General features: G+C 41.5%; 1 protein-coding gene across 36 annotated transcripts in view; it reads left to right on the top strand.

The window, feature by feature from the left end:
- Positions 1-27,381, top strand: part of CUX1 (cut like homeobox 1) — a 399,391-nt gene that overhangs the window by 327,794 nt on the left and 44,216 nt on the right. For 33 of the 36 annotated variants that reach the window (XM_039508398.1, XM_039508397.1, XM_039508408.1 and 30 more), the window contains one exon: positions 4,143-5,447. The exons of the other annotated variants lie outside the window; for them this stretch is intronic. In XM_039508398.1, coding sequence (XP_039364332.1) covers positions 4,143-4,860 — 718 coding nt within the window. In that variant the 3' untranslated portion in view covers positions 4,861-5,447. Of the gene's footprint in view, positions 1-4,142; positions 5,448-27,381 lie in introns of those variants that run through there. 36 annotated transcript variants of the gene reach the window in all.

Raw genomic sequence — 27,381 nt, 5'->3', positions numbered from 1 at the left:
GATGAATGAAAGTACACTGGTGACATGTGTTATCTTCCTCATTATCATGAGGTCTTCTGTTAGGCACATTGTGAGAAAGCACGACAAGTCATGATCGATCAGCACATTTAGCCACACCACACTATACATTCAGAATAGTCCTGCAGTTACAGATAAAGTAAAATACGTACAAGCGAGGCAGCAACATAGTCTAATGCAGGGGTCGGCAACCTTTCAGAAGTGGTGAGCCAAGTCTTCATTTATTCACTATAATTTAAGGCTTCGTGTGCCAGTAATACATTTGAACGTTTTTAGAAGGTCTCTTTCTATAAGTCTATAATATATAATTAAACTATTGTTGTATGTAAAGTAAATGAGGTTTTTAAAATGTTTAAGAAGCTTCATTTAAAATTAAATTAAAATGCAGAGCCCCCTGGACCGGTGGCCAGGACCCAGGCAGTGTGAGTGCCACTGAAAATCAGCTTGCGTCCTGCCTTCAGCACCCGTGCCATAGGTTGCCTACCCCTGGTCTAATGGTTGGAACACGGAGTTGGAATTGGGAGTTCAGATTCTAGTCAGCACTACTGATTTGTTGTGTAACCATGAGCAAGTCATTTATGGCCTGATTGAAGTTAGTGGGATTTTTTTGAGTGTTCAGCACTTCTGAAAATCAAGCCATGGACTACTACTCCATGCCTCAGTTTCACCATCTGAAAATCAAGAATATTAACAAGGGTTTTGTGAACTTGAAGTAATGTCTGTGAAATGTTTTTAGAGCCTCAGGAGAAAGGTACTCTATGAATGTTAGGTATCTTTATTATTTTTATTATTTATTAATATATACAAGAAATGAATTCATGGAACTGAAGAGGGTTCCCTTTCTAACTATAAGGAATCTTGAAAGATAAGAATGTGGTGTTGGTCATATTTTAAAGGCGTCAAGAGCCCATTTTCAAATTTAGCTTGCATTGTGGGTTTTAAATCTCCCATACAACTGCTGTCTGTCCCATTACAAACCGTAGTGTACTGTTCCTCTTGAATTTGATACCTTTTCCTTAATGTCTTGCTGTCATGGATTCGAGGTCTCAGGAATCTTGTGACTGCAGTGCTTATCCTTCAGGTATATGGTTTATGCCATACATTCCACAAACTGTTGCTGCATTAGAATATGCCCTCACAGCCATCTTTGTGTAAAGAATGTGTGTTGGCACATGTATGTCACAGCAAGAGGCACTATGGAAATACCTGAGAGAGAGAATTTCACTTTGAAATATAAATATTCAGAAAAGATTTCATTGTATCCACAAACACATCTAAACCTTTATGTTTGTTTCCAGAGCTCAAGACTCAGCACATACATAAGAATAATATACATCTGAGTGTATTTATTTGAATTACAGAAGCTCTCAGAGGCCCCTTTTGAAATTGGGAGCCCATTGTGTTAGAAGCTGTAACAAATACGTGTTAAGAGATGGTCCCTGCCTCAAATGACTTACATTCTAAATAGTGGGACAGACAAAGGGTGAAAGAAAGGAAGTAGTATTAACCCCATTTTACACATGGGAAATTGAGGCACAGAGATTAAGTGACTTGTTCAAGATCACCTAGCGAGCCTGTGGTAGAGATAAGAATTAAACCCTGTTCTCTTGAATCTCAGTCTAGTGCTATTAAATTATTAAACTCCATTCAACTTAATTTATAAAAGTTGCAGGAAACATCACTGTATTAAGTGTCTATTTATGATAGTGAAAATTGTGCAAAGACATGTACAGTGAACTCCAACACAATCCCCAGGATAGCCTCATATTTTGAATAACACTGAGGAATGTCTCCGGGTGTGGTTGATGTAGTGGTCTTCATCTTCCACTGATAGGCACTTTCCCTCCAGAATTTCCTAGCTGCTGCCACCCGTTCCTGTTTATCGTACAGACTTTGTCTCCTAGTTAATGCAGTGCTTGATTGACTTCCAGACCTAGTGTGTTGGGGATCAATTCCAGGGATTTGCCCATCCATCAATCAAGCCCATACTAAATAGAACTGTGGCCAAATGTTCAATGAGACTGCTGTGATTCACTTTCTTAAGTGGAACTGTGGTATTTTAAATGACATTTCTTAGGTGGGCAGACACAAAGTTATCTGTTTCCTTCTCCTGACTCAGTGAGCCCCCCAGGAGCAGTGTGCTTTGGATCACTGCCTATAAAGGGAGATTTATAAGAAGTAAATAAAGCCTAGTAATAAACACAAAATGCATGGAAGTAATGTTAATAGCAAATTAATATTACCACCTATGGTCCCTGGTCTGGTGAATATTATTCTCCAAGGGACATTTATAGACTGGTAATCCCTGAAAAAAGCCATGTCAGCAATTACTGCCGAAGTACTCTGCTGTCTCTGAAGCAAGTCAATAATGTCATTAGCGGCAAACACAAAGCAGCCATTCCAGCAGGGTTCTGTTGTTAGTCTGTGTTCTTCCCAGTGTACAATAGTCCCTGCAAGAAGTTTAAGGTTCTATTGAAAACTTGCCACAAACATGAAGAGGGTTTTTCATCTGTGACTTGAAAGACAAGGCAGCGCTTCTTCGTTAAAACCAGTGGCATTTTTCTTTTTGACAAAGTTTTCTCTAAATTGTTACTGTGTGTACACTATTCCTGTGCTGAGGTTCTTTCTTCTTGTTATCTAGGAACACGGGGCATATCTTGCAGTAGAATGCAGAGGTCATAAACAATTCTATTAATCACAGTCGAATTACGATTATATAATTGATTTAGTTATCAAGGCTAAGTAAAACCCCAGGCCACACATCATTTCATTTCCCTGTGAGACCCAGGACATTGGGAAACTCCTTATGGGAAGCTCAAATAAAATATGTACATTGTTGGGTGATTTTTACACACTTTATGTTGTAGGAAGCACAGTTGAACGTTAGGTGACTTTTACCCATATGTGGAGTGCAGTAATTCCCTAGGAGTGCACTGCCTGTCATGTGGTTATTAATGTTCTGAAATTAAATTTATAAATAAAAAATAAGGCAGATGTCACACTGGGCTCATAGACTGAAAACCAGTCAGAAAGCTGCACTGCCCTAAAGTTGATTCAGAATTATATTCTTATTTTTGATCAGGGTTTCCTGTTTGTAATAATTATTTTTTCTGGTTTTTGTTTAATTGTAGGCAAGTCATGGCTAGTTTTTAGGAGTAGAAATCAGAATGTTGTTGGTGTTCATAAATTGTTTCCCCTCTAATTATATATTAAAAAAATCCCTTCCGAATTCCTGTGCCCTCAGAGCAGAGAGGAATCTTTAGGTTCTTCAGGCATCCTCTGAAATTTCATGCTCTCAGAAGTGAGATTCCAATGAGAATGGGAGATCTTTAGGACCTTGTCTCTTGATCCCCCTTTATAATCCATTTATGATCCTGCAACAATTGTTAATGTCAGTATGTGTGCAACTTGGATTGAAGTTCTCCTAAAGCAACAAGTATTGTTTTAACTAAACTAGAAGGTCTATTTATGATTTAACACTCCGTCATTCTAGAACAATTCTGTTATCTGCACGAAAATTAAATTTACACTGTTTGCATAGAGTGTGAGGTAATTATTGAACTGAACAGTCAGAAGGAATCAGATTTACAACAATTATATATGCAGTGTTGTTGTAGCCATGTTGGTTCCAGGATACTAGAGAGACAAAGTGAGTGAGGTAATATCTTTTGTTGGACAACTTCTCTTTAAATCTCTTAAATTTTGGCATATTGTGAGTATTACCCAAAGTAAAAATGGGGTACAAATCAAAACCCAGATCCAGACATCCCCTTTCTCTTCCTGCTGCACTTTGGGAGAGTTTCTATATGGATATGGACTTTGTAAGTTGGGCCTAATACAAAGTGCTGTTTAAAAGCAGGTATATGACATATCATAGTAAAGTATTAAAGAAGAGCCTTGACTGCATTTCACATTCTTTCACATGTGTAAACACTTTGAATATGTAAACACTTCTAAGGATTCAGATTTGGCACTTCTGTCCACAGGCCGAGGAAAAAGCTTGTTGTGAATATGTTTTCATTTTCTTTGTCAGTTCCTTGAGAAAGCATACATTATATATTACTGTTGTCTATGATTATGAATGGCCAGCACCAAACTTATCATTCTGTTATCATGTCTTCTAGATCTCGCATCCGTCGAGAGCTGTTCATTGAAGAAATCCAAGCAGGAAGCCAGAGCCAGGCTGGATCAAGTGACTCTCCTTCAGCCAGAAGCAGCAGGGCAGTTCACAGCTCTGAGGGAGACAGTTGTGATGGTGTGGACACAGAAGGCCCACCTGAAGGAAAGCAAAGTGGTCTGGAGGCGGACGAGTACAGCAATGCAACCACAAAGTCTCAGGGAGGGCAAGCAGAGTCAGCTTTTGAAGCGGGGGAAGAGGTACCACAAGATGCCAGATCATCAGAGAAAACAGAGTCATTCCATTTGGGAATGGAGAGCCTGGAGGATACTGATGATGAGGGTAGGCTCAAAGCACCACGTCAGAGTTCTCCGCCAGGGTCTCAAAGTTCAGGAGAAACTTTGGAGACAATGCCAAACTCTGCTACAGAAGAGGATGCCTCTACCTCAGCTGCCTCCACCTCAGTCCTTACAGGGGAGAGCTCCTTCAAGTCAAAAGAGAGTTCAGAGAAAATGTTGAGTGTGCCAAGTACAAGTTCCACGTTGGCTGCAGGCTCACAGAAAGCCAACTCTATTCAGAGTTTATTCAGCTTTTCCGAGGCAGCAAGCTCCAAGAACACGCGGGACAACACCTTGAGGAAAAAGAAAGCAGCAAACTTGAACAACATAATACACCGTTTAGAGAAGGCCGCTAGTCGAGAAGAGCCCGTTGAATGGGAGTTTTGAGATTAAACTCACCCAACTCTAGAGAGCTGGGAAAGTTAAACTGGACCTCTACTGGTTTTATTGTGTTGCGCACTTACCGCCCTGCAGGCCACAGGGCAAAAACGCCATAGGCCAAGGTGCATATAGAAAACAAAAGGAGCGTTAAGCCCAATTTATGTTTGTGTTTTCAAGGAAGAAAACTGAAATGTGTGGTCAAGCTTTTTTGTACCCTGAAGTGTTTTTATTAATGCCCTAAGTGATTTCCACAATTTCTGGAATAACTCATACAGCTTTGCCTTGTGCCCTCCTCTTTGGTGTGGGCTTTAAAAAAACAAAAACACAAAAAAAAATCAAACCCACATATTTAAAGGGGGCTTTTTATCTGCCATCTAATGGCTACAGAGCGATAATACACTATTATCTTCTTAAACCAGGAAAAAAGGGGAGATTTTTCAAAAAGGAAAAATAAAAAGTTTTTTGTAGCTGTTCAGTTGCCACTAAGAGATTGCACAGTCAACCGACTCTAAACACACTAGTTTGGATTCCTAAATATTTTCAAGAAAAGAAAAGAATCGTGTTGTTTGAAACTTTGAATTAAAAAAAACACATTTACTCCACATATTTTTTAACAAAACAAAAAAAGTCACATCAGGAAAATATCTTAATTTGTGGTAGCTGACTTAGTGTTTTCTTGTAAGTGAAATAGAATATTGACACGTAGTGCACATTGTTTCATAGCTTTAACTGATTCTGGTCTTTTGCAGACCAGAATTTGTTTAATACACTCCATTTTAGGCCAAATCAGGACAAAAAAAATCTGAATCTAGGTATTTTATAATCTGCTTTTTAACCTCTAACCACAGAGCACGCTGATCAGACCTCATATCCAGGAGGTTTAGGAGACAACTTAGAATAGCATGTACTTGATCATTTCATTTGAATTGTTCTTGGCCTCATGGCTAGAGGGGTGAAAACATTATCTAAGTTGTATCTAGTACCTTTTTGTTTAAGAAAGAGAAATGAAAAAAGTTGGCCAGTAACATTTCAGCCTGCAGCTCTGGGGACATATTTTACAACCTGAAGCATTCAACTAACTTGAAATCAGTTAAAGTTTCATTTACATGTATAACTGATAACACACACCACTAAGAAGGAATTGGGGCCTGCCTCAGATGAAGAGATTTCTTCCTACAATAGGTAGCCATTTACTGACTCTCTTCCCACCATAAGCACTGATTTAAATGTTTTAGTTTGTGGGAAGTTTATTTTTGTGTAGAAAAAGAATACATTGCAGGTATCAGATGGGCTGTGACCAAGATGTAAATAGCCCAAACTCCAAACCAAAATACTCATGCTCTTGAATCCCAGTCCAGACTATTCCGCCCTTCAGAAATTTAGCCTCTTCAGATTATTTTATGCACAGCATAAAACTGATCAAAGTACAAATCAAATTCTGACTTGTCTCTAACTCCTCCTGTTGTCTATATGTATATGCGTGAGCATAGAGGTGTGTGGAAGGATGTGTGTGTGTGAGTGTGTGCGAGCAATTTTATACGTCTGTGTATTTTCTTACGTACTTGTGCACACATAGAGTGCATTACTGCCACCTTTTTTCAATAAGCTGTTTTATCAGTTATGGCTTCTACAAGTTTGCTAATTTAGACTCCTTTATTGCCATATCTTTAAAACTAACAATAGATGATTTCGGTATATATATATATATTTTTTTTTGCTTATTTATAGGTGCTGTATTTTATTATCTGATTGTTAGGAAGGGATGAAAGGGGGCAAATATTCTTTAGAGGGATAGACTGCCGGCAGTATTGGGTATAATTTACAAGATGTAGTTGTCATACTGTATATTATTGATTGAAGACTTTTTGACCGTATTGTGTATCATTGAAACCTTTGTCTTAGGTCAGCATCTTTTGATGACACTTTAATGGTGCATTCATTACTTCTTAATTTTAATTAATATTACTTTTTTGATTTTTGGGAGGGTGGGGAAAGGAGTTCCAATTTTAAAGGTATGCTCCCAATATTACACCTCAGTGTGCTTGTATTAATTAACTAGTAGGACTTTGACTGTACGATGTGAACCCACATTTCTTGCATGATGTTTTAGAAGTGATGTATTTCATTTACAGTCTCAACGTGCAACAGCAGCACTTAGTTCAGGTTTTCACAAATTAAGCGTCACTACACTATTAGCCTTTTCATGAATACGAAAAGAAGGCTCTAGGAGGCTGAAAGGCAGAGATTTATTTACCTGTTTTTACTGTTACAGTCATTTCAAATTACCTGCTTGGGTAACCAGAGACTTAGCTTGTGGTGCACGACTCAAATTTGATAAACAGAGACCGCAACTAGCCCTTTCTGTGGTGAGCTAAAGAGAAAATTAGGAACATGTGATTGCACCATCTAGAATCACTGTGACTTCTACTTATAGGGACATAACGTTTGGCTGAGAAAACTTCCAGCAAACGACATGGTAAATCAAAACATTACCATTAGAAATCTTCTCTTCACCGCAGTGTCTCCTTAAAAGCAAATGTTTTGATTTGGTTTATAAAACACATCTCCGTTTATGAATGTGTGTCCCATTCAAATATATGTACTTGAACATGGGTAACAACAAAATATAAACATCTTCAGTTCAGCCAAGAGACCGAACTTATAATTAGACAAATCCAGATATTGTCTTACATTCTAACTTAATCAGTTTTCTTTGTTTACTTTAGAACAATATATTTGCAATGCATTGCCACCACCTATTTCTATCAGGTTGAGATCTGGGTGCTTGATGCAGTCAAGTGGTTAAATTTTGCTTGCTTGTAGGTTGTGGGGTTTTTTTGTTTTGTTTTTTGTTTTGTTTTGTTTTCCTATTTATTATTTTGCTTAATTAAGGTCCCCAGACCTGTTTTTGAATAAGTGTCTCTTTATTGCATTCAATAATGCTTACTGAGAGCTGTCACTGAAAGCAAAATTTTATTAATAGGATGAACCCAAATGCAGCAGTAAGGGTTAATCTCTCTTCTTGATAAGCAATACTTAAGTGCCTTCAAAAGTATCCTTTTTGTTCTTTCGTTTTGTAGTTTTCAGGTTTCTGCTAATTACATTAGAGGAGCCAAACACTCAAAAGTGTCTGCTTATTTTTGTTAATGCTATGTCAATTTTCTAAAAGCATATTTGTAGCTCTCCTGTAGAGGATGTTTCCTTTATAACACTAACAGTGAACTGTAAACTCCATTATACCACTTACAATGCATAGAATTTTGTTGAAGACAGCACTCATGATTCATAAATCACCCCATTCTGCCAAGGGCTGTCATCAATATTTATTATAAAATTAGTCAGATAAAATGCTCTTGGTATTCCCTATATTTTGGCACTTTATTAATGCTTTAGTTCCTTTTGTCATTTCATGCATAATATCATAGGTAGAAAGTACGTAAAACTATTAGAATGCCATTGGGATGACTCCAAACTTCCAGTTAGGAATCACGTTACAATTCTTTGATGGATACCTTACCTTACTCTCCTGTTTGGAGATTTTTTCCTTACTAGTTTTCCAAATTGGCAAGACCTCCCTGGTTGAAAAAGGGTTAAATTGCATCTGTGGTGAATGATTTTTAGCTATATTTCTTCATGGTAATGAAGTATGTTATTTAAAATTAATGTTGTTGGGGAAATTAGTATTACACTCCTAGTCTTCATTACCTGATAAAGAGCTACTGGAGAAGTAATGTAAAAAGAGTTGGACTCTTCAATGCTTTCCAGTCATTGATTAGTTGAGAGTAACAAAGGTGAAAGGCTGTAGAAGGTGCCACATGTTCAACATGTGGGACTGTTCTCTATGCACAGTTGTATTATAGCGTTAAGACGACTGAAAATGGAGCACTTGCTGAAGGCATGCTGTTCAGTACTTTTCCAGATAGATAAAAGCGCATATAGGTCTCTAGCATTACAGGTTTTCTGCAGACTGTTTCCATTTTTATGTTCTTTAAAAGCCTTTTTTTTAAACCCTTGTTTCTGTTTATAGTTCAGACTTTGTCTAAAGCAATGGAGGGATAGGCCCCAGGTTGTTTTAACAAATATTTTTATACTGAAGGTAAAATTCTGTCATTTTTATCTCTGGATGGGTAGTGCAAAAAGGAGAGAACAATATTGAGATTTAACTAAGTGTGGTGGTCTCTTTTATTACTGTGTTAATGGAGAGCGGATGAAGCATGCCTGTTGATTATAATTGTTCCATTTTTATAAATACGATTTTCTTTATCTGTGGAATCACAAGATTTTTCTTACTGATAACAAAAGAAAAAGGGTTTTGTTAAAGTAGCTACTGAATGCCATAGAACTCGATCATTTTAGTTTAGCTTGCACTCCTGCAAAATCTATAAATAGACTTTGTGGGTAGAGTCACTCCTTAAGGAGCCTTGCATTGGTACGCTCTATCCATATCATCTGTCCACGAGCTGTTTCACAATAAGCTCTTTACTAGAATAAGATGTCTCTAAAAGTAAAAATCGCATGCCTTTCTCATTAGGTAAGAGGTTTTTGTATTCATTTTTAACATAACCATGTGGGGAGGCTACAGTGAAGGGGTTAATGAACACTACAGAATTCTATGCAATATTCTCTAGTCATTATTTTAAAATATTACCATTTTGCAATCTTTTAAAAGTGAGAACAGCGATCTAGAGGGAAAGTGTGTCATCTCAGTGTTCGCGCAAAGTGAAATTATAATGCTGATTAATTTAAATAAATTAGAGTTAGGGGAAAATCTGACAGAATAATGTGATAAATATAATAAAAAAGATTGCAGTCCCCACTAGCAATGCTGCAGTCCAGGGTCTGTCAGAGTTTCCATCTTAAAATCCCTAATTTCAAGGGTTTTAGAACTCTGCTGTAAAACGAAAAAAAATGCTCTTGGCAAGAACTTGGTAGTTTAGAAATGGAAAAACATTTTGACCACATTTAAATTATAAAAATACCAAAAAAGTAATTGGTTTCAGATGCATTTTTGCACTTAAATCCAAAACAGCTTCCTTATTTAAACTGAAATGTCATTAGTAATATGGACTAATGCCTTTAGCAGGATTGCTAAGAAATCAGCAGTGTAATGTAGCAAAGTGATTCATTATAAATGCAATAAATAAATATATTCATAAAGATTTTTGACATGCAGATGGAGGATCCATTTGTTTCTTCACTTTCCTTTTAAGCAAGTGAGTTCTTTAAATCATCTCTCTTGCTTATATTACAGCCCATGTATACTGGGTCTTAAAATCACTCCCTATACTTGAGTTCCATAGGTTCTGAGTGTGAGGATTTCATGGAGATCGTAAGAAAGATATGGAGAGAGGAAGAAAAGGTGTCACTTGGTCTAAGGCCTGATCTTATGTCCACTGAAATCAATGGAAAGTCTTTCCTGACTTCAGTGAGTTCAGCCCCTAACAAGACAGGCTGCTTATATCTGATCTTCCACAGTTTAACTTATACAGACATAACAAGTGTAAAACACAGCATTTAGTTTAATTTACTATTATGCTAGGCCTTCCAGTCTCCATGGCATTTTCTGTGGTCCCTCTAGCCAAGCACTAACATGTCTTCCTCCATGTCATACATACAATCAAACAGTTTTCAATTAAAGAGCCTGTAAAAATTCTGTATAATACAAGATTTTCAAAAAGTGCCAAACAACTTAAAATATAACTCCAAATTACTTTAAATAATGAAAATAAACATTAGCGTGGGACAGCTGGGTTCCATTCTTGGCTCCGTCATTGGGGTGACCTTGGCCAAGTCACTGCCTCTCTTTGCCTCAGTTTCCCCATCAGTAAAATGGGGATAGTGATACTGACCTCTTTTGTAAAGTGCTTTGAGATCTATGGATGAAAAGCGCTATATGAGAGTTTGGTATGTATTATTCATCAAAAATAATTTTATTTTCGAACCCTATTCATTTTTATGGTTTTAATATAGTAGATATTGAATAAACCATGTATTAAATATATGCAACAATAGACTTTAAGAAAAATAAGTCCCTTGTTACCATATGTATCCAGATACTATTATGGCCTTTATCACCCCAGTATCTGAGCTGCTAAATTTTGTGTGTAATGCAATATGCCATATCCTATTAATGTACAGTGATTAAAAGACCCTCCTTTGGGGAGGGTCAGCTATAGGCTCCTGCAGTCCTTAAAAACTCAGTTAAGCCCTGAAAATATATCTTAAGTGGTGCTTTGGTTTTGTGATGGCCCTCAGACAGGGATGAATTTCACCCTGATAGAGTTGTTCTTTGGCATACGTGAAATGAATTATTTGGTCTCAGGTCAGTTCCTCATAGAGAAGTGTTCGCGTCACAAAAATTAACCACACAACTTTTTACTAATTGGTACCCTTATTAGCATCCTCTGTAAAGGCCAGGAATTGATTGGCCGTGGAGACTAAACACCCTCCTCACACCTTCTATGTCAGGCCAAAGGCACGCTGACAGAGAGGGGGAAGCGTGCACTGCTGTATCTGTTGTGTAGATTAAAAAATGGACTTGAGTCACCAGGGTTGTCAATTCATCACAATTCATGAGCATGTTCAGGCACAAAAATGTGTAGAAGGAAGAATGTCTACTTAAAAATTATACTGGGGTTATTTAATCTTTTATTTTTGGATAGATGTATGCCAAAGGACAAGTTTTGCCATCATACAAGCATGCAACTCCCATTGACTTCAGTGGAAGTCATGCGTGTCCAAGAGCACAATCTAGAGCTCTTTCTAGATTCTTTCTATTACTAAATCTGGCGACTTTAATGTATCACTTCAGTTTCTCTATTAAACTGAAACAGTCAAGTGAGCCTTGACCATATAAAAGTTAAATGACAAACAGTCATATTAGGAAACTACCGTAAATACTAACTGCCGCCCCACTTCCCGCAATCCATCCATTAGAGGCATATCTAGGGCTGTTCATTTTATTTTTTGAGATATTTGTACTACCAAGTAAAGTACTCACCCAAAGATCCATGGAAAGTGGAGAAGAATCCCAGGAATTTCCTGAAGTAGTGGTGACAGGAGTTCTTTGCATAGTTACTGTGTAATTTTGTGGTAATGTTTGTAACAGCACAATCTTTCTATTGGTAACAATAATAATATGTTAATTGTGTTATCACCTTCTAGCTGTGTGGGTCAATAATATGCATTTTTTAAAGTTTTTAAACACGTATACTTACACTATTCCTGTTTGGAAAAGTTCCTAAATATGTAGCATATTTACAATATAGGCCTTAGTGGCTCAGTAAGGAATTGCTACAGTCTATCAGGTAAATTATATGCGTTGGGGCATGGGTGGATGGCAGGTTTAAAAATGTTATTTACATGCTAATATGTATATTAATGCATAGAGTGCCAGTTTCCCACTTGCTAGGCAAAATCCACGTTGCAAGAAAGTGACTGCAGGCTTCTGAGGGATCAGATCATTTGAACATGCAGATTTAATTAACATGAAGAGAAAAATTCACATTTAGAATACATAAAAGTAATTTCAAGGTTCTGGCTGAAATGTACAAAAGCTAGATAATTTAGAACTAAGGATGAAATCACATCCTAAACTCGCCCTGTAACTGTATAAATAGGTTTTGCTCTGATATGGCTATCAGGAACCTCATGCACTAAGCACTCTTCCATGTACAATATGAGCTGCTATGCCTGCATACAGTATGGTCAGTTAAAGGGAGCAGCATTCCATCCTTTAAAAAAGGTTTTAAAAAAGGAAGAATTTTTCAGTAAATTGAACCAAGTGACAAATCAAAACCAGCAATTCATCTCTGGTGCATGCTTAAAATTCTACTTCTAAGGTGTATATAACTGAAATTGCATATTCTGAGCTCCTCTCAGGGGACTTTGTTTACTTTGGAGGACTAAGCATTTAACTGGCTTTATAAATCCAATCCTACATATGTGGAACTAAGAAAAATATATCTAGGTGTGTTATAAGATTGGTACTCAGTCAGGGTTCACGCTGCATTTCTCTGGCTTTTGTTAGTTTCCATTAGACCCTTACTACTATTTTAATGTATTATGTATGTAAATTAATTAGCTTTAAAAAAAAAAGTGTTTCCAAAGCACCTAGTTACCTCTGAATGCTAGTATAGTATATACAGTAAGTGTTCTCGATACACTAGCTTAAAGGAGGGCAGGTGAAGAATAAGCAACACAACTATATTGTGCTGTTGGGTGGGTTTTGTCTCTCCCTACTTTCCCCTCCATAAGAGGCTTCCATTCCTTTTTCGTCCTCCTCAGGAATGAAGAAGTTCACGGATTTCCTGTTTGTTTGTTCTTTGCGGGGGGGGGGGGGGTGAGGGAGGGAGGGAAGGTTTTTTGATTATCTTGAAATGTTTTTAGTTTAAGCAATATTATTACACAGTTTCCTAGAAGCGTTTAGCCTATACTTCTTTCATAAAATGTACTATTTATCAAACTTTCTGTAATCAGAAAGATAACGTGCCTTATCTCCTCATCTCTTCATTGAGAATAATCTAAAGCACAGTGATCTAGATTTCAGCATACGCAAGAGCCTACTTTTTATTTCAGAAAAAAAGAGTGCATTTCAATCAAGGTGCATTTCAGTAGCCCAGGGCCACTAATCCCTTTGACAAAGAGCACTTAATACTACTGTGCATTTAAAATTTTGTGCAATAGAAGTTCTAATTTTATATTTAGGAGCTAACACACTGTACACCCAATGTAGGCAAATGTAAGCTTTAGTCTAGGAGGATTCAGGTGAAGAGTATATTCACACTGGTTATATTTGCATGATGACATTTTGGAATAAATAGTCCACCATTGTGCAACAATCTCTCTTACACTCATAGCAACAATCTCTGAAAAAAACATACTAATGGGTCTCTCAGTGAGCATTTAAAAAACTTGATTGGTCAAGCACCCATGTGATCTCCAGCTATGGCTAACTTTCACCATGTTCTTACATACCTTTAAAATAAGCACTTATGTGTTCATTTCAACTTCCTGAGCCATTTCCTCTTCAAATGGTGATACACCGTAAGGTCATTCCAGTCTAACTGGGACTTGTGAAGAATAGGGTTTTTTTTCTCTGCATCACACTCCTACCTCCTCAGTTCATACTAGCACTTGTTTATTTCTAAAACTCACTCTTTACACAGCAACATATGTCTAATTATATAAAGTTCATTATTAGAACAAAACGAAATTCTGGTCTTTCCTATTTATAGTGAGATTACTTTAAAATGCCTTTCAGAGATTTTTATATAAACACAACAGAAGTATACATATCACTTCTTATTGCTTAAACAGACATAGATGGTCTAGCACACCAAACTCATTCTATTCCATTCTGTTTAGAAGAATTGGCCTGTTCTGGGAATTGGATGGGTTGGCATGTACTTGACTGATTAATACCCATATCAGTATGTTGTGTTTTCTGGAGCAATCCACTTAAAAGGACTCTGTGTAAATGTCTACTAAATATTTGTATTTAAATATTAAAAACCATTTAGTATTGAGATTAAAAAGACTCAGTAGTGAGGGAAGAGACTCCGATATAAAGAGAGACAAAAAATACCCTAAGCCTCCTAGAGCCTCTGTTAAGATTTCATGAAGATGCAATATCCCTTTGTCAAGGTACATTGCAATCTGCTCAAGAGTATTACTTTAAAACAAGAGAGACTGGTTTCCTATGATGTTCATCTTTGTTGGCATACGTTTTAATTTCTGAATTCATAACTATTTTTTCTTACATATAAAGTTGGTCAAAACAATCTTGTGCAGCAACAACTTTTCCTGGTATGAAATATGAAAATACTAGTTGTAAATTTGTATCTGTGCTGGAGGAGTTGTTTGGTTTCCTTGCAACGTAGAAACACATTAAGACAAGCATTCTGTGGGTAGGTAACAGTTTGAGCGAGAGCTGCTTACACAACAAGAGAAATGTTGCTTTAGAAATAGCCCTGTTTGTATGAGGGAGGGATGTGTCTGCTTGGGGGACAAGGTCAAGGGCCATCAATAAGCGCTGAACCAGCACAAAGAGCCTTACAAAAGGCAAAGATGTAAGGAGCTGCGATTGTTGCATGGCGCACCACCTCCTCTGTGGCTTGGAAGCAAACTTGCACTTTGCCTTTTTTTTTTTTTTTTGAGGACATCCCACTAAGAACATCAGATTAATTTTTCAGAAATAACATTTTCCCAATGCCTTGACTTTCTCCTTCTGGTGTAGTTAGAGGTGGGAAAGGCCCTACATTAAACTATTAGGTAATTTCTGCGAAAGGTTTTCATTTCTATCTATCAGAATAGTCTATGCATTTCTGTGTTGAAAGCTGTTTTCTGCTGTTCCTTTTAAGAAAACAGGCACTGTCTGTCCCACTCTCTGTAAATGCTCCAAGAATGTCAAGTGTGTGAATTTGGACATTAAATCCAAAGTAAATTAACTTGTTTGGGAGTGGGGGTGCTTTTGTTTTTTAAAATTGTTTCCCTCATGTCCCTTTTCATTTTTATTAAGAAATTAACTCTTTGCATTTGTGCAATAACTACTTGCCATGATAATGGGCAGACTTTTGAAATGAATGCCCTGACTACTAACACAGCACAAGATGAACTCAGACAGATAAAGTGGTGTACTTTTTCCTGAGAACTTTTTTGTTTTTAAATAATAAGCTCAGTTTTACCCCCATGTATTGTGGTGTCTTACATTTTTAGCAGTATTTTATATTTTTTCTGTAACGCACTAAGTCTTAGACATTTTTAGAGCTTGTTTGTTATGTTCACAATCACAGATTTAAAAAAAAATCCTCACAAAGAACCAATTGACCAAAAAAAGTGTCATTTTTTTTTTGTACAAGTAGCTTTGAAAAGCCCACGTTGTGTTGCTGTGACTCATCTTTTGTAACATTTTATTTCTTGGTATTTGTTTAAACATAAAAGTAAAAGTTTATATGGCTGGCAGTAGCGGGGAAGTGCTCCCTCCGTCAGCGGAATGGCATTGTTTCTTCTGTCTTTGTTTGGTTAGCCATATAATGTTTGTTCTCAGCACTGTACAACGGTCCCTATATGATATGGAGAAGCAATATCACTGTATGAAACTCACATGATGTATTATTATTATTATTCACTAGCACCCTAGGTGTGATAATTGAAGTAAATATCTTTTATACAAACACAATTATGTGTGGGTCGTCTTTATTAAGGTGAGAGTCAAGACCTGACGGTCAAAGCAGCAAACATTTACATTGGTGGTTTTGATCATTTTGCTAATCAGTAGGGGTTTGTTTTTTGTTGGTAATTGACTTTTCTAGCTTTGTATCTTGATTTCACTGAAGAATCCATTTTCAGTATCTTAAGTACTTTAAGTGGCTAACTTTAGAATCTAGTCTCTCTCCCATTAAATTCAATGTAAAGATTCCCATTTCAGTGGTAGTAGGATTGGATACTTGGGCAGCAAAGGATGGTTATATTCTGAACTTGAGAGAGATGAGGACCAAAATAGCATGTTAGATTTTTTTTGTAAAATCATCATTGATTGTTGAGGTTACCAGTGACTTATGATCAGAAGTGCTTACCGTTCAAAAATGTAGATGTGGCAGAACTTTGGTTAATATTTGGCTTGTATTTTGACTGCATTTTTTAACAGATATTCATAAAGAAAATTGTTTGCTCTTGTGGTGCTTTAAAATGTTATATTTTTTCCTGTAAATATATTGAGGGCTTCCTACAAGTTTAGAATTGAAATTTTGGTATTAAAGTACAGTTATTTAGATTCAACAATGAAATTCTTTTTGAAAAAACAGTAGAAATCTGTAGCTTGAAATGTCTTCAGATTCAGTTGTAATGTATGTTCATTTCATACCCTTTTACCAGTCCTGTTGTGATTTATTCTTTAAATTGTGACTTTGAAGTCACTGAAATTATTGCAGGACTGGGACCTAACCATATAATGTCTTCTCAGTATCCGTGTATAGGCCTGTCTCTTTAACATTTTTCCTGTCCTGCAGTAAGAGAATATATATCTCTTTTTTCAGGAATTACTGATTATTCGATGGATTTCACCCTGCAGGACAGGAGGAATTTTAAAGAGCTAAGACTGTAGATTTTGCACTGTACTGTCCCACGTTGTTTAGCAATATTTGGTGGCATGAAGTTGTATAGATATTAACCAGCTTTTTCCATTCCTTCAAGCTGTTCCAGAAATTAATCCTATTGGTTTATAGTACACTAAATTACATTAGCAAAATAGCTATTTATGTTCAAAATGAAAAGCTTGTTCATTCTGTATCTTTGCCATCTCTAGCTTTGCTTATATTTAGTATCTCAGGAGCGATCATTTATCTAAATACAGTATTAACAATGTTCAGTAGATTTTATTTAACTTTCATTCTTCTGTAACTGCATTTCTTTACCTATGACATGTCTGTGACAGTTCACTCAGTAAGATGTAAAAATTATAGTTTTAAAATAGAAATTTTAATAATATGTGATGATTGATCAAACTGTTGATTTCTAGGAGTATAATAGGGTTGTCTTGTGTAATGTTACCTCAATCATTTTAATGTTAAAGTACCTATGCTTTAAAAGCAATCTCAGTCTGATCGTTAATCTTCTGTATATATTTATAACTGTGCATGCTTTCAGGAGTACTAGGTTATGTTACCACCAAATATACTGGAAATGTACATGTAATTATGCAAGAGAAGTGTACCATTTTCAAAAACAGACAATTTCGTCTGAACCTACACTGAGGAATAGGGGGTTTCCTTTTCAGTGTAGCATGGAAGCATTTGCCTGCTGTAAAATCAAATTATGCTCCTTGGCCCAAGTCCTCCTGAACTCCTTGCAGATGAAGAAAAACACCTAAAACAGTGGGGTTCTGCATGAGTTAGGAGCAAGTCTCAGAGAGCTGAGAGCTCTGCAACCTGCTATTTCATGGAGTTACAAGAAAGAAATATGCATCCTATGTGCATCCCAGATCTTAATCTGAAGTATTATGGGAAAGCTGAGACACCTGTCTCCAAAAGGGAGGTATGTGGTATAAATGCCAACAGGCCCTTAGTGCTTGTTACTACAGCATTCCTATATGCCATGATTGTTTTCATTTTAAATGGTTCCTTCTAGGGTCACATGCTTTGATGATGCCCTGAGATTTTACAATGGCAATTCAAATAGAGTCAAGCAGACATGCCTTTACTGTTTTTATCAGGAGAAAGTTTGTTTCTAGTATCTAACATTCTCTTTATTCTCTATTATTTCTTTTTGTTGTAATAAAGATGATGAACAAACTGTTCACATTATAACATTATTTTACTGTATTAAACAGTTATTTCTTTATTGCTACAAGCTGGAAGAACTGATGCTACAAGGAAATTATGATGATTTTCTTGAATTCATTAGTTACCCATGTATAATCCTTTAAAAATCCTCCTTCATGAGGGAATTTCTTGCCTTACAGAGTGAATTCCATTGAATAATACTAAGTTCCTGGTTTTGGGGGGGAAACCCCTAAACCACCCATCCTTTTTAGGGCTCCAAATTCCATAGTTACAGCAGTTGTCATTTTAAAAAAAGAAGTCAGGATTCTTCTTTGAGTGATTGCTGATGTGTCTTCCACCATAGGTGTGCGTGCTCGCCACATGCACCAGTGCCGGAAGTTTTTCCCCTAGTGACCCCTGGAGTGGCGCCTCCATGGCACAGTATAAGGGGAGCTGCATGCTCCCCCCACCCTCAGTTCTTTCTTGCCACCAGTGAAGGTGCTTTGGAACTGCTCTGCTCCAGCTTTGCCGTAGCTTGTCCCCAAAACTGCTTGTTCGTTCAGTGTATGGTACCTGTAGGTAGTTAGTTGTTTAGTTTAGAGCGCCCAGGCCAGGTCATGCCCTGTGCCCCAGGTTTTAAGTCGTGTGACACTTGTAGGTGATCTATGCCAGTGAGTGATCCACAGACTCTTTACGCTGTTTGGGGGATCTCAGCGATCACTGCAAGATTTGCCAGTCATTTAAGACTCAGACCAAGAGAGAAAGGGACATTAGGCTCCGGGCTATTCTGATGGAGTTGGCACTGACCCCGGCTCCGGCGTGCTGCTCTGACTTGGCACCGCGGTGTCGGTGCGTGGCAACCCTTTGGCACCATCGACTAGTTGGCACCACTCCCTGTCCACGAGGCATGCCAAGAAGGCCAGGAAAAGGCCTTCTTCGCCCCAGCACCGGAGTAAACCCAGAACAAAGGCTAGACCCATGTTGGGCAGTCCTCGATCCCCACCGGCATCTAGGCCTCCAACTCAAGTCAAGCGGAGTAGCCTGGCCCATTCAGAGCAAGTCTCCCCAGATGTCTGGATGCCCTCCACACCGGAAGCCCTGCAGGAAGCCCGGGATATTATGTCCACGCTGGTACCAGGAGCACCACCAATGTCAGCCCCGCAGTACAGAGGCAAGCCGCTGCTGGGATCTCCACATTCACCCCCGGATCAGTACCAGTCTGGGTCGAGGGAACATTCCCGACACTGTTCGCCGCCCAGTGACCATTCAGGGCAAAGTCCACGTGGATCGCCCTCGATGCCCACCAGACTGTCTAGTTGGGTTCTGTCTGACCAAGACTCTCGGCACCGCTCCACCTTGAGGAGCAAACACCGACGGGACCGGGACAGATGCCGCCAAAGGTCCTCATCTCAGAGAGGCTATCGCAGCTGGTCACGGCACGAATGTCGATTTTGTTCCTGTTCGTTGTCCCGCTCCAGGACCCCGCCTGGCACTGATCACCGGGCATTGATCACCGGTATCTCGCCGTCACGGGTCCACCCTCCAGAGCCGATTATGGAGCACCTGTTACCGATGGTACTGGTCCTCCACGTCAGGATCATGGTCCTGTGGTTGGCATTGCTCCCAGCGCCGCCACTCCTCCCAGTCCAGGGACAGCAGCAGGTCGTATGTCAGCCCGGCCTCCCTTTGTAGTCTTCCCATCAATGGGCCAGGCCAAACATGCGGTTCCGCTGGTGCCACATCAGGTGCAGTGGCACCAGACCTCGTGGCCAGCCCAATGGTACCAGTGGGCACCGTGGCCCCCATCGCAGCCCCCGGTGGCTGGAGGCTCAGAAGGACCGCCACAGCAGACTCCCGCTCAGGCCAAAATACGAGACCGCTTATAAGAAGTTGCGGGACTATAAGAGGCGCCCACAGAGGCTGTCTCGGCCTGCGCTCCAGCCTGGGTCCTCCAAGGGCAAACAAGCGGGGAAAAGGCGGTTTTGACGGGACGGCTGGGGCACACTGCCAGTTCTCATCAGAGATCCACCCTCAATAAAGCTTACCTTCTCCAATCGGTTGTGTGCTTTCCTCCAGGAGTGGTCGTGGCTCACCTCAGACTGATGGGTCCTCAACACCATCTCCTGGGGCTACACCCTCCAGTTTACTTCCTCCTTGCCCAACTACCCCCCATCCGTCCTTCCTGGGGGACTCCTCGCATGAGGCCCTGCTCGAGCAGGAGGTGAGGCAGCTCCTGGGCCTAGGAATGGTGGAAGCAGTATGGTGGAGTTCAAAGGCAAGGGGTACTAATCCCGCTATTTCCTTATCCCAAAGGCCAAAGGGAGGCTCAGGACCATCTTGGACCTGCAAGGCCTGAACCAGTACATGGTGAAGTTCCACATGGTCTTCGTGGCCTCCATCATCCCCTCCCTGGATCTGCAGGACGCATACTTCCACATTCATATATTCGAGGGCACAGATGCTTCCTCTGTTTCACGGTGGGGCAGGAACACTACCAATTTACGGTCCTTCCTTTTGGCCTGTCCACTGGTAGTCATGAAATGTATGTCGGTGGTGGCGGCCTACCTCGGGCGCCGGAGGGATCCAGATCTTCCCCTATCTGGATGACTGTTTGGTCAAGGGCAGCTCCCGGTCTCAGGTGTGGAATCACGTGGCGCTCCTTCTGTCCACGTGCACCGCTTTGGGCCTGTTGGTAAACAACACCAAGTCCACGTTAGTCCTGGTACAACGCATAGAGTTTATTGGGGCGGTCCTGGATGCCTCATCCTCCCTCCCATCAGACAGTCGAGACCCTGAAGGGGCTCATTGACACGGTCACACGGTTTCCATTGACAACAGCCAGAGCGTGCCTCCAGTTCTTGGGTCACATGTCGGCATGCACATGTGTGGTCTGTCATGCCAGACTCAGGATGAGGCCCCTCCATCTCTGGTTGGCCTCGGAGTTCTCTCAGGCCAGGTGCTGGATGGACAAAGTCCTCACAGTGCCCGAGCCAGTGATCACCTCCCTACGGTGGTGGTCCTCCCTGAGAAACATGCTCCAAGGGGTCCCATTCAAGGGCAGGGCCTCGTCGCTGGAACTGGTGTCCGATGCAGCGGACCTGGGATGGGGGGCCCATGTGGGGAACATTCAGACCCAAGGTCTGTGGTCGGCTCAGGGCAGTACGGCTGGCATGCATGGCCTTCCACTTGCACCTGGAGGGCCGGGTGGTCAGTGTCCTCGCGGACAACACGGCTTCGATGTTCTCCATCAACAGGCAAGGCAGGACCCAATCCTCTGCTGCGAAGCCCTCAGGCTGTGGAACTTTTGTATAGCCCACGACATCTGCCTACAGGCCTTCCATCTGCCGGGCACCCAGAACGCGCGGGCGGATTGCTTGAGCAGGGACTTCTCCTCTCGACACGAGTGGTCTCTTCACCCAGAGCGCACAGACTTTTCCAAGTGTGAGGAATTCCCCAGGTGGACCTGTTCGTGACTCAGAACTGTTGCTGTCCCGGGTTCTGCTCTGAGGGGGGCTGGGATGGGGCGCTATCTCCAGTGCCTTCCTCCTGTCCAGGTCAAGCCAATTTCTCTATGCCTTTTCCCCCGTTCCTGCTGATCAGCAAAGTCCTGGAAAAGATAAGACAGTTAAGGCCCAGGTCCTTCTGACTGCCCTGGCATGGCCCAGGCAGCATTGGTACGGGACCCTCACGGGCCTGGTGGTTGCTCCGCCATGGCTGTCCTGCCCAGACCTGCTCTCCTAGGACCAGGGCCACTGCCTTCACCCCAACCTAGTGGCACTCCACCTCACGGCGTGGCTGCACAATGTTTAGGTAGGGAGGAAAGGACGTGCTCGGAAGGGGTTCAGCGCGTCCTCCTAGAAAGCAGGCGGCCCTCCGCCGAGCCTACCTAGCAAAGTGGTCTGGGTTTTCCAGATGGGCAGACGAGCGGGCGTTTCCCTGGTGGCTGCCCTGATCCAGCTTATTCTGGACTATCTCCGCCTTAGAGCCCAGGGCCTGGTGCCCTCGTCAGTCAAGGTGCACCTGGCAGCCATATTGGCTTTCCATCCGCTGGTGCAGGGCCACACAGTATTCTCCCATGCTGTGACTGGCAAATTCCTTAAGGGGTTGGATTGTCTCTTCCCGTATGTTAGGCCTCCAGTCCTGCAGTGGGACCTAAACCTGGTGTTGGCCCGTCTCACGGGCCCCCATTTGAGCTGCTAGCCGTGTGCTTCCGGTCACACCTATGGTGGAAGGTGGCCTTCCTGGTTGCGATCATGTTGTCTAGGCGGGTCTCGGAACTCAGGGCCCTGACTGCTGAGCCTCCCCCCCCTCCCCCACTCCCGTACATGGTGTTTCATAAAGATAAGGTCCAGCTCCCCCACACCCTTCATTCCTCCCGAAGGTGGTCTCTGCCTATCACATGGGTCAGGACCTTTTTCTGCCGGTCCTCTGCCCCAAGCCCCACGCGTCCAGTGTGGAGCACCACCTCCACACGCTGGACATGAGACAGGCTCTGGCTTTTTACCTGGAGTGGACTAAGCTGTTCAGAAAGTCCTCGCAACTGTTCATTGCCTCAGCCGAGCGCATGAAAGGTCGGCCGATCTCCACTCAGTGGCTCTCCAACTGGATCACCTCGTGCATCCATACCTGTTATGACCTGGCGGGAATCCCTCCGCCACAAATTGTGAAGGCGCACTCAACTCGGGTGCAGGCCTCGTCGCCTGCCTTTTTGGCCCATGTCCCCATTCAGGACATTTGTAGGGCTGCCACGTGGTCTTCAGTTCACACGTTCACCTCACATTGTGGGATTCTCTCTCAGACCAGGGAGGACGCCGGGTTTGGCAGGGCAGTTCTCCGTCCCGAGAGGTTGTGAACTCCTTCCCACCTCCAACAGATATAGCTTGGAATCACCTATTGTGGGATCAACATGAGCAATCACTCGAAGAAGAAAAGACAGTTACCTTTTCCGTAACTGGTGTTCTTCGAGATGTGTTGCTCATGTCTATTCCACTTCCTGCCCTCCTTTCCCTCTCACAGAGTTGTCTGGCAAGAAGGAACCGAGGGGGTGCTCCCCTACAGGTTCTGCTAGGGGAAAAACTTCCACACCTATTATGGAATAGATATGAGCAACGCAACTTGAAGAACACCAGTTATGGAAAAGGTAATGGTCTTTTCTTTACTACACAGTGTCTCTGATATCAGCAAAAACGACGACGAGTCCTTGTGGCACCTTAGAGACTAACACATTTATTTGGGCAAAAGCTTTCGTGGGCTATAGCCTACTTCATTGGATGCATGGAGTGAAAATCACAGTAAGCAGGTATAATATAAAGCACATGAGAAGATAGGAGTTGCGTTACCAACTGGGGGGTCAGTGCTAATGAGGCCAATTCAATTAGGGTGTATGTGGCCCATTCCCAACAGTTGACAGGAAGGGGTGAATATCAACAGACAGAATTAATTTTCCCTCTGTTGATACTCTTACCTTCTTGTCAACTGTTGGGAATGGGCCGCATCCACCCTAATTGAATTGGCCTCGTTAGCACTGACCCCCCACTTGGTAAGGCAACTCCCATCTTTTCATGTGCTGTATATTTGTACCTGCTTACTGTAATTTTCACTCCATGCATCCAGTGAAGTGAGTTCTAGCCCACGAAAGCTTATGCCCAAATAAATTGGTTGGTTAGTCTCTAAGGTGCCACAAGGACTCCTCGTTGTTTCTGCTGACACAGACTAACATGGCTACCACTCTGAAATCTGATACCGGCATTTCCCCTTATAGTTGGAAAAGGAAACAACCAGTAACTGTGGAATCTGTAGGTAAATGTTGACTTTTTAATGACAGCCAGTGCAGATGTGAGCCCCTCTCAAATGTTTATGAAATCTCCTTCCTGTACTGTACTTGTGGTCAGTGCTGCAGTACTTCAATACCAACGTGTGTTTTTGTTTTTTAAATCTTTTGAACTCAACATACATCAGGCCAGTTTTTCAGCATAAATAAGCATAGTTCTATTTAAGTCAATGGAGCTGTGCTAATTGTGTAAATTTGGCTCCCTGTCTTGTTGGTTCCTTTCCATTACATAAGCCTTAGAGTGCTGTGCACAGAGTAGGTATAATGTAAGCTATTGTCATAGTGAATTTGGGTAGCTTACTTGATTAGTTGGCTCTCATTTTGCAATGGCTACCTTGGAGATATTTCAGACTTGTTGACAAGAAACCGGCTGTAAGAGAGACTGTATAAAGGACGTTAATTTATTGTAATGAGTGTGTTTTTTAGCCAAGATAAAAAGTTATTTCCTTCCTATAATCCTGCTAATCTAGATTGGTGTGATAATCTTTTCTAGCTAGTCAAACAGGCAGATGCTACTGAATATCAGATCAGATCACCAGCCACGATTCTTTTTTCTCTTGCCACTGGTTTGCATTGCTTTTATTAACAGTGCAAGTGACCTTTTAACTTTCATTTCCAGTATAGTACAAATGAGAAAATAACCTAATGGTTTATTGCAAGTTGGACAGGAAGGGCAGAAGCTGTCCTAAATGTACCTTGAACTTTTCAGGCAAAAGGCAATGGGGCAGTTGGTCTCAGATGCCGCAAAGCAGCCTCTTGTTCCAGTGAACAATGACAAGGACATTAATATTGTCATATTCCACTTTTATGACCTGATATTGGTGTGAGAGACAGAAAGGGAAGAGCATCTATGAGCTCTCCACATTTCTTTGCTTTTGTGCATAGAGCTGATAATTGTTCTCAATAGGCTATTCTTTCATTCTGAGACTGTAAGGCTTGAAATACCTGGCCCATTCTCCCACTGTAAAGTTCTAGAGACATAGTAATGTACATAGGAAAGCCATTCCATCTTAAAATAGTCATGGATCTCTGTCTTTTCTGATCCAAGTGATTTAAGAAAATTCATCTTCTAGTGTCTCTCTGAAATAAAAGGAAATAGAGACAAGAATTTACTCTTCCAGATTGGTCCTTTTATTCACTTAGGGTACGTCCACACTACCCACCGGATCGGCGGGTAGCGATCGATCCTCGAACGCTCTGCCGTCGACTCCAGAACTCCACCAGGGCGAGAGGTGGAAGTGGAGTCGACGGGGGAGCTGCGGCCGTCGATCCTGCGCCATGAGTACGGGAGGTAAGTTGATCTAAGATGCGTTGACTTCAGCTACGCTATTCTCGTAGCTGAAGTTGCGTATCTTAGATCGATTTTCCCCCCTCGTCCCCCCAGTGTAAACTAGGTCTTAGATTAGAATTAATTTGCTTACTCATCTGGGGCAGAAGAATCAGACATCCCTGGTTTGAAGATGAGGTCTTTCCTTGGTGCATAAATATGTCAGCAGATGTTACCATTGGCTATCTCTGGGCTCCTTTCTCCTTTCCCCCCTCTCCCCAACACACACACACAATTTTTATGGGTTCCAGTGGGAAAGGCATGAAGTGTGTCAAATGCTAGCTGATTCCAGAGTTCTTCGAGTGTTGCCCTAATCAGTTTTCTCTCTTGGGGTGCACCTGTGCGCTGAACCAGAGCCCTTTGGAAAGTTTTATGCTGTATTCTGAATGTCTGCAGAGACACCAGTGCACTTCAGCCAGGAGACTTTTCTAATGGTCACAGCTGTGGCTACAGATTGGGCAGATGTGCCTGAGCATTACAGGAAGCTTTTAGAGAATGCTGTTCACAACTTTCTGATCCTCCGCTGCTATCTTTTTTTGCACCCTTTTTAAACTCCTGAAGAAGGTGAGATACTCTAGGAATGGTCTTGTGCCAGGTGCACAGGGGTGGCTCCAGGCCCCAGCACGCCAAGCGCGTGCTTGGGACAGCATGCCGCGGGGGGCGCTCTGCCGGTTACCGGGAGGGCGGCAGGCAGGCAAACTTCGGCAGCATGCCTGCGGAGGGTCCTCTGGTCCCGCGGCTCTGGTGGACCTCCCGCAGGCACGCCTGCAGAAGGTCCACTGGAGCTGCGGGACCAGCGACTGTCAGAGCGCCCCCCGCGGCATGATGCCGTGCTTGGGGCGGCGAAATGTCTAGAGCCGCCCCTGCAGGTACAGATGTAATAAATAAACACAGCTTGATTGTTACTCATCTGTAAAGTGACTGACTAATCTGACTTCCGGAATAGCTCTATCTCCTGGGCATCTTTGTCGCCTAGGGTGGTGATCTAAGAGCTGACTGGCCATGCCTCCTTCAGACACGATTAAAGAAGAGGAGTTTGGATGTTCGAACTTTTCACTGCTCAAGACAAGGTTCAGTTTGTCTGACACTTTGAACAGTCATTCGTGCAGAGGTGCTGTATTTGTTAATGAAGGCTGTGAGGCATGGCTAAGTACTTTAAGGAAGATACCAGCCTTCATTTCACCAACTTTGTGGAAAGCAGAGTGATAATATGTGGCCCCTCCACAAAGAATTGATTATTTTTTCAAAGTCAAATATCTTTACACTCCTGATGAGACCATTTTGGCAGGAGTGATGCTGCTGCTTCTCCTATATCATCTTCTATTGGAGGATACAAGTTGTTTTGGATTCTGACCTCTACAACCTCTTCAACAGGAATGTCCTTTACTAATGGAATAATTTAAACTTCAGTGAGGCAGGTACTAACAGGTGCTTTGATAGGCACAAAAGACTGATCTCACTGGAGCTGTTGCAAGGCAGAAAAAGGAGACTACAGCATTATCAGCACCCCAGTCATGTCTCTAAGACTGCTGACCCAAACACTGAACTTCCTGCACCAAATAGTTACCTCTCAGATGTAGGGGCATCCATGATCTCTGTATCTTTTAGAAGACGAGCACGGCTCTGGGGGATGAGGGTGCCATCTCTCCCTTTCTTTCTTCCATTTGCTGAATGCTGAGAGAACTTTCCAGACCTCCTCAAAATGCATTGATGTACCCCAACTCAACAAAGAGCCTGAAACTAGCTCTAACCGATATGCCAATTTGGAAGCTCTCCCATCAACAAGGATTAGAGCTATGACTCCTAATCCTTGTGGAGCCAAGCAGTGAATTTCAGACGGGACATCTATTGGGCCAAGTCCCCTTCACCAAAGCATCTGAGGTGTTGATTAGGGAGGTCAGACATCAATATCTTGCCTCCACAAAAAGCAATATGTAAATGTGATTTTCTTTTCGGGCTCTACCATTGCAGCAGGAGATTAACCTCACTGGGTTGCAAAGGCAGCTCTTGGAACAGATATTCCAAAAGAAATTAGAATTTACTTCCCTATGTAGAAAAATACACATTTCAACTTCACTGCTTCTAAATAACTATTCACAACAAATCAGTCC

This window comes from Mauremys reevesii, linkage group 20, assembly GCF_016161935.1.
Source record: "Mauremys reevesii isolate NIE-2019 linkage group 20, ASM1616193v1, whole genome shotgun sequence".
In the NCBI taxonomy this organism is placed as follows: Eukaryota; Metazoa; Chordata; order Testudines; family Geoemydidae; genus Mauremys; species Mauremys reevesii.
This window is presented reverse-complemented; position numbering and strand designations above follow the sequence as displayed.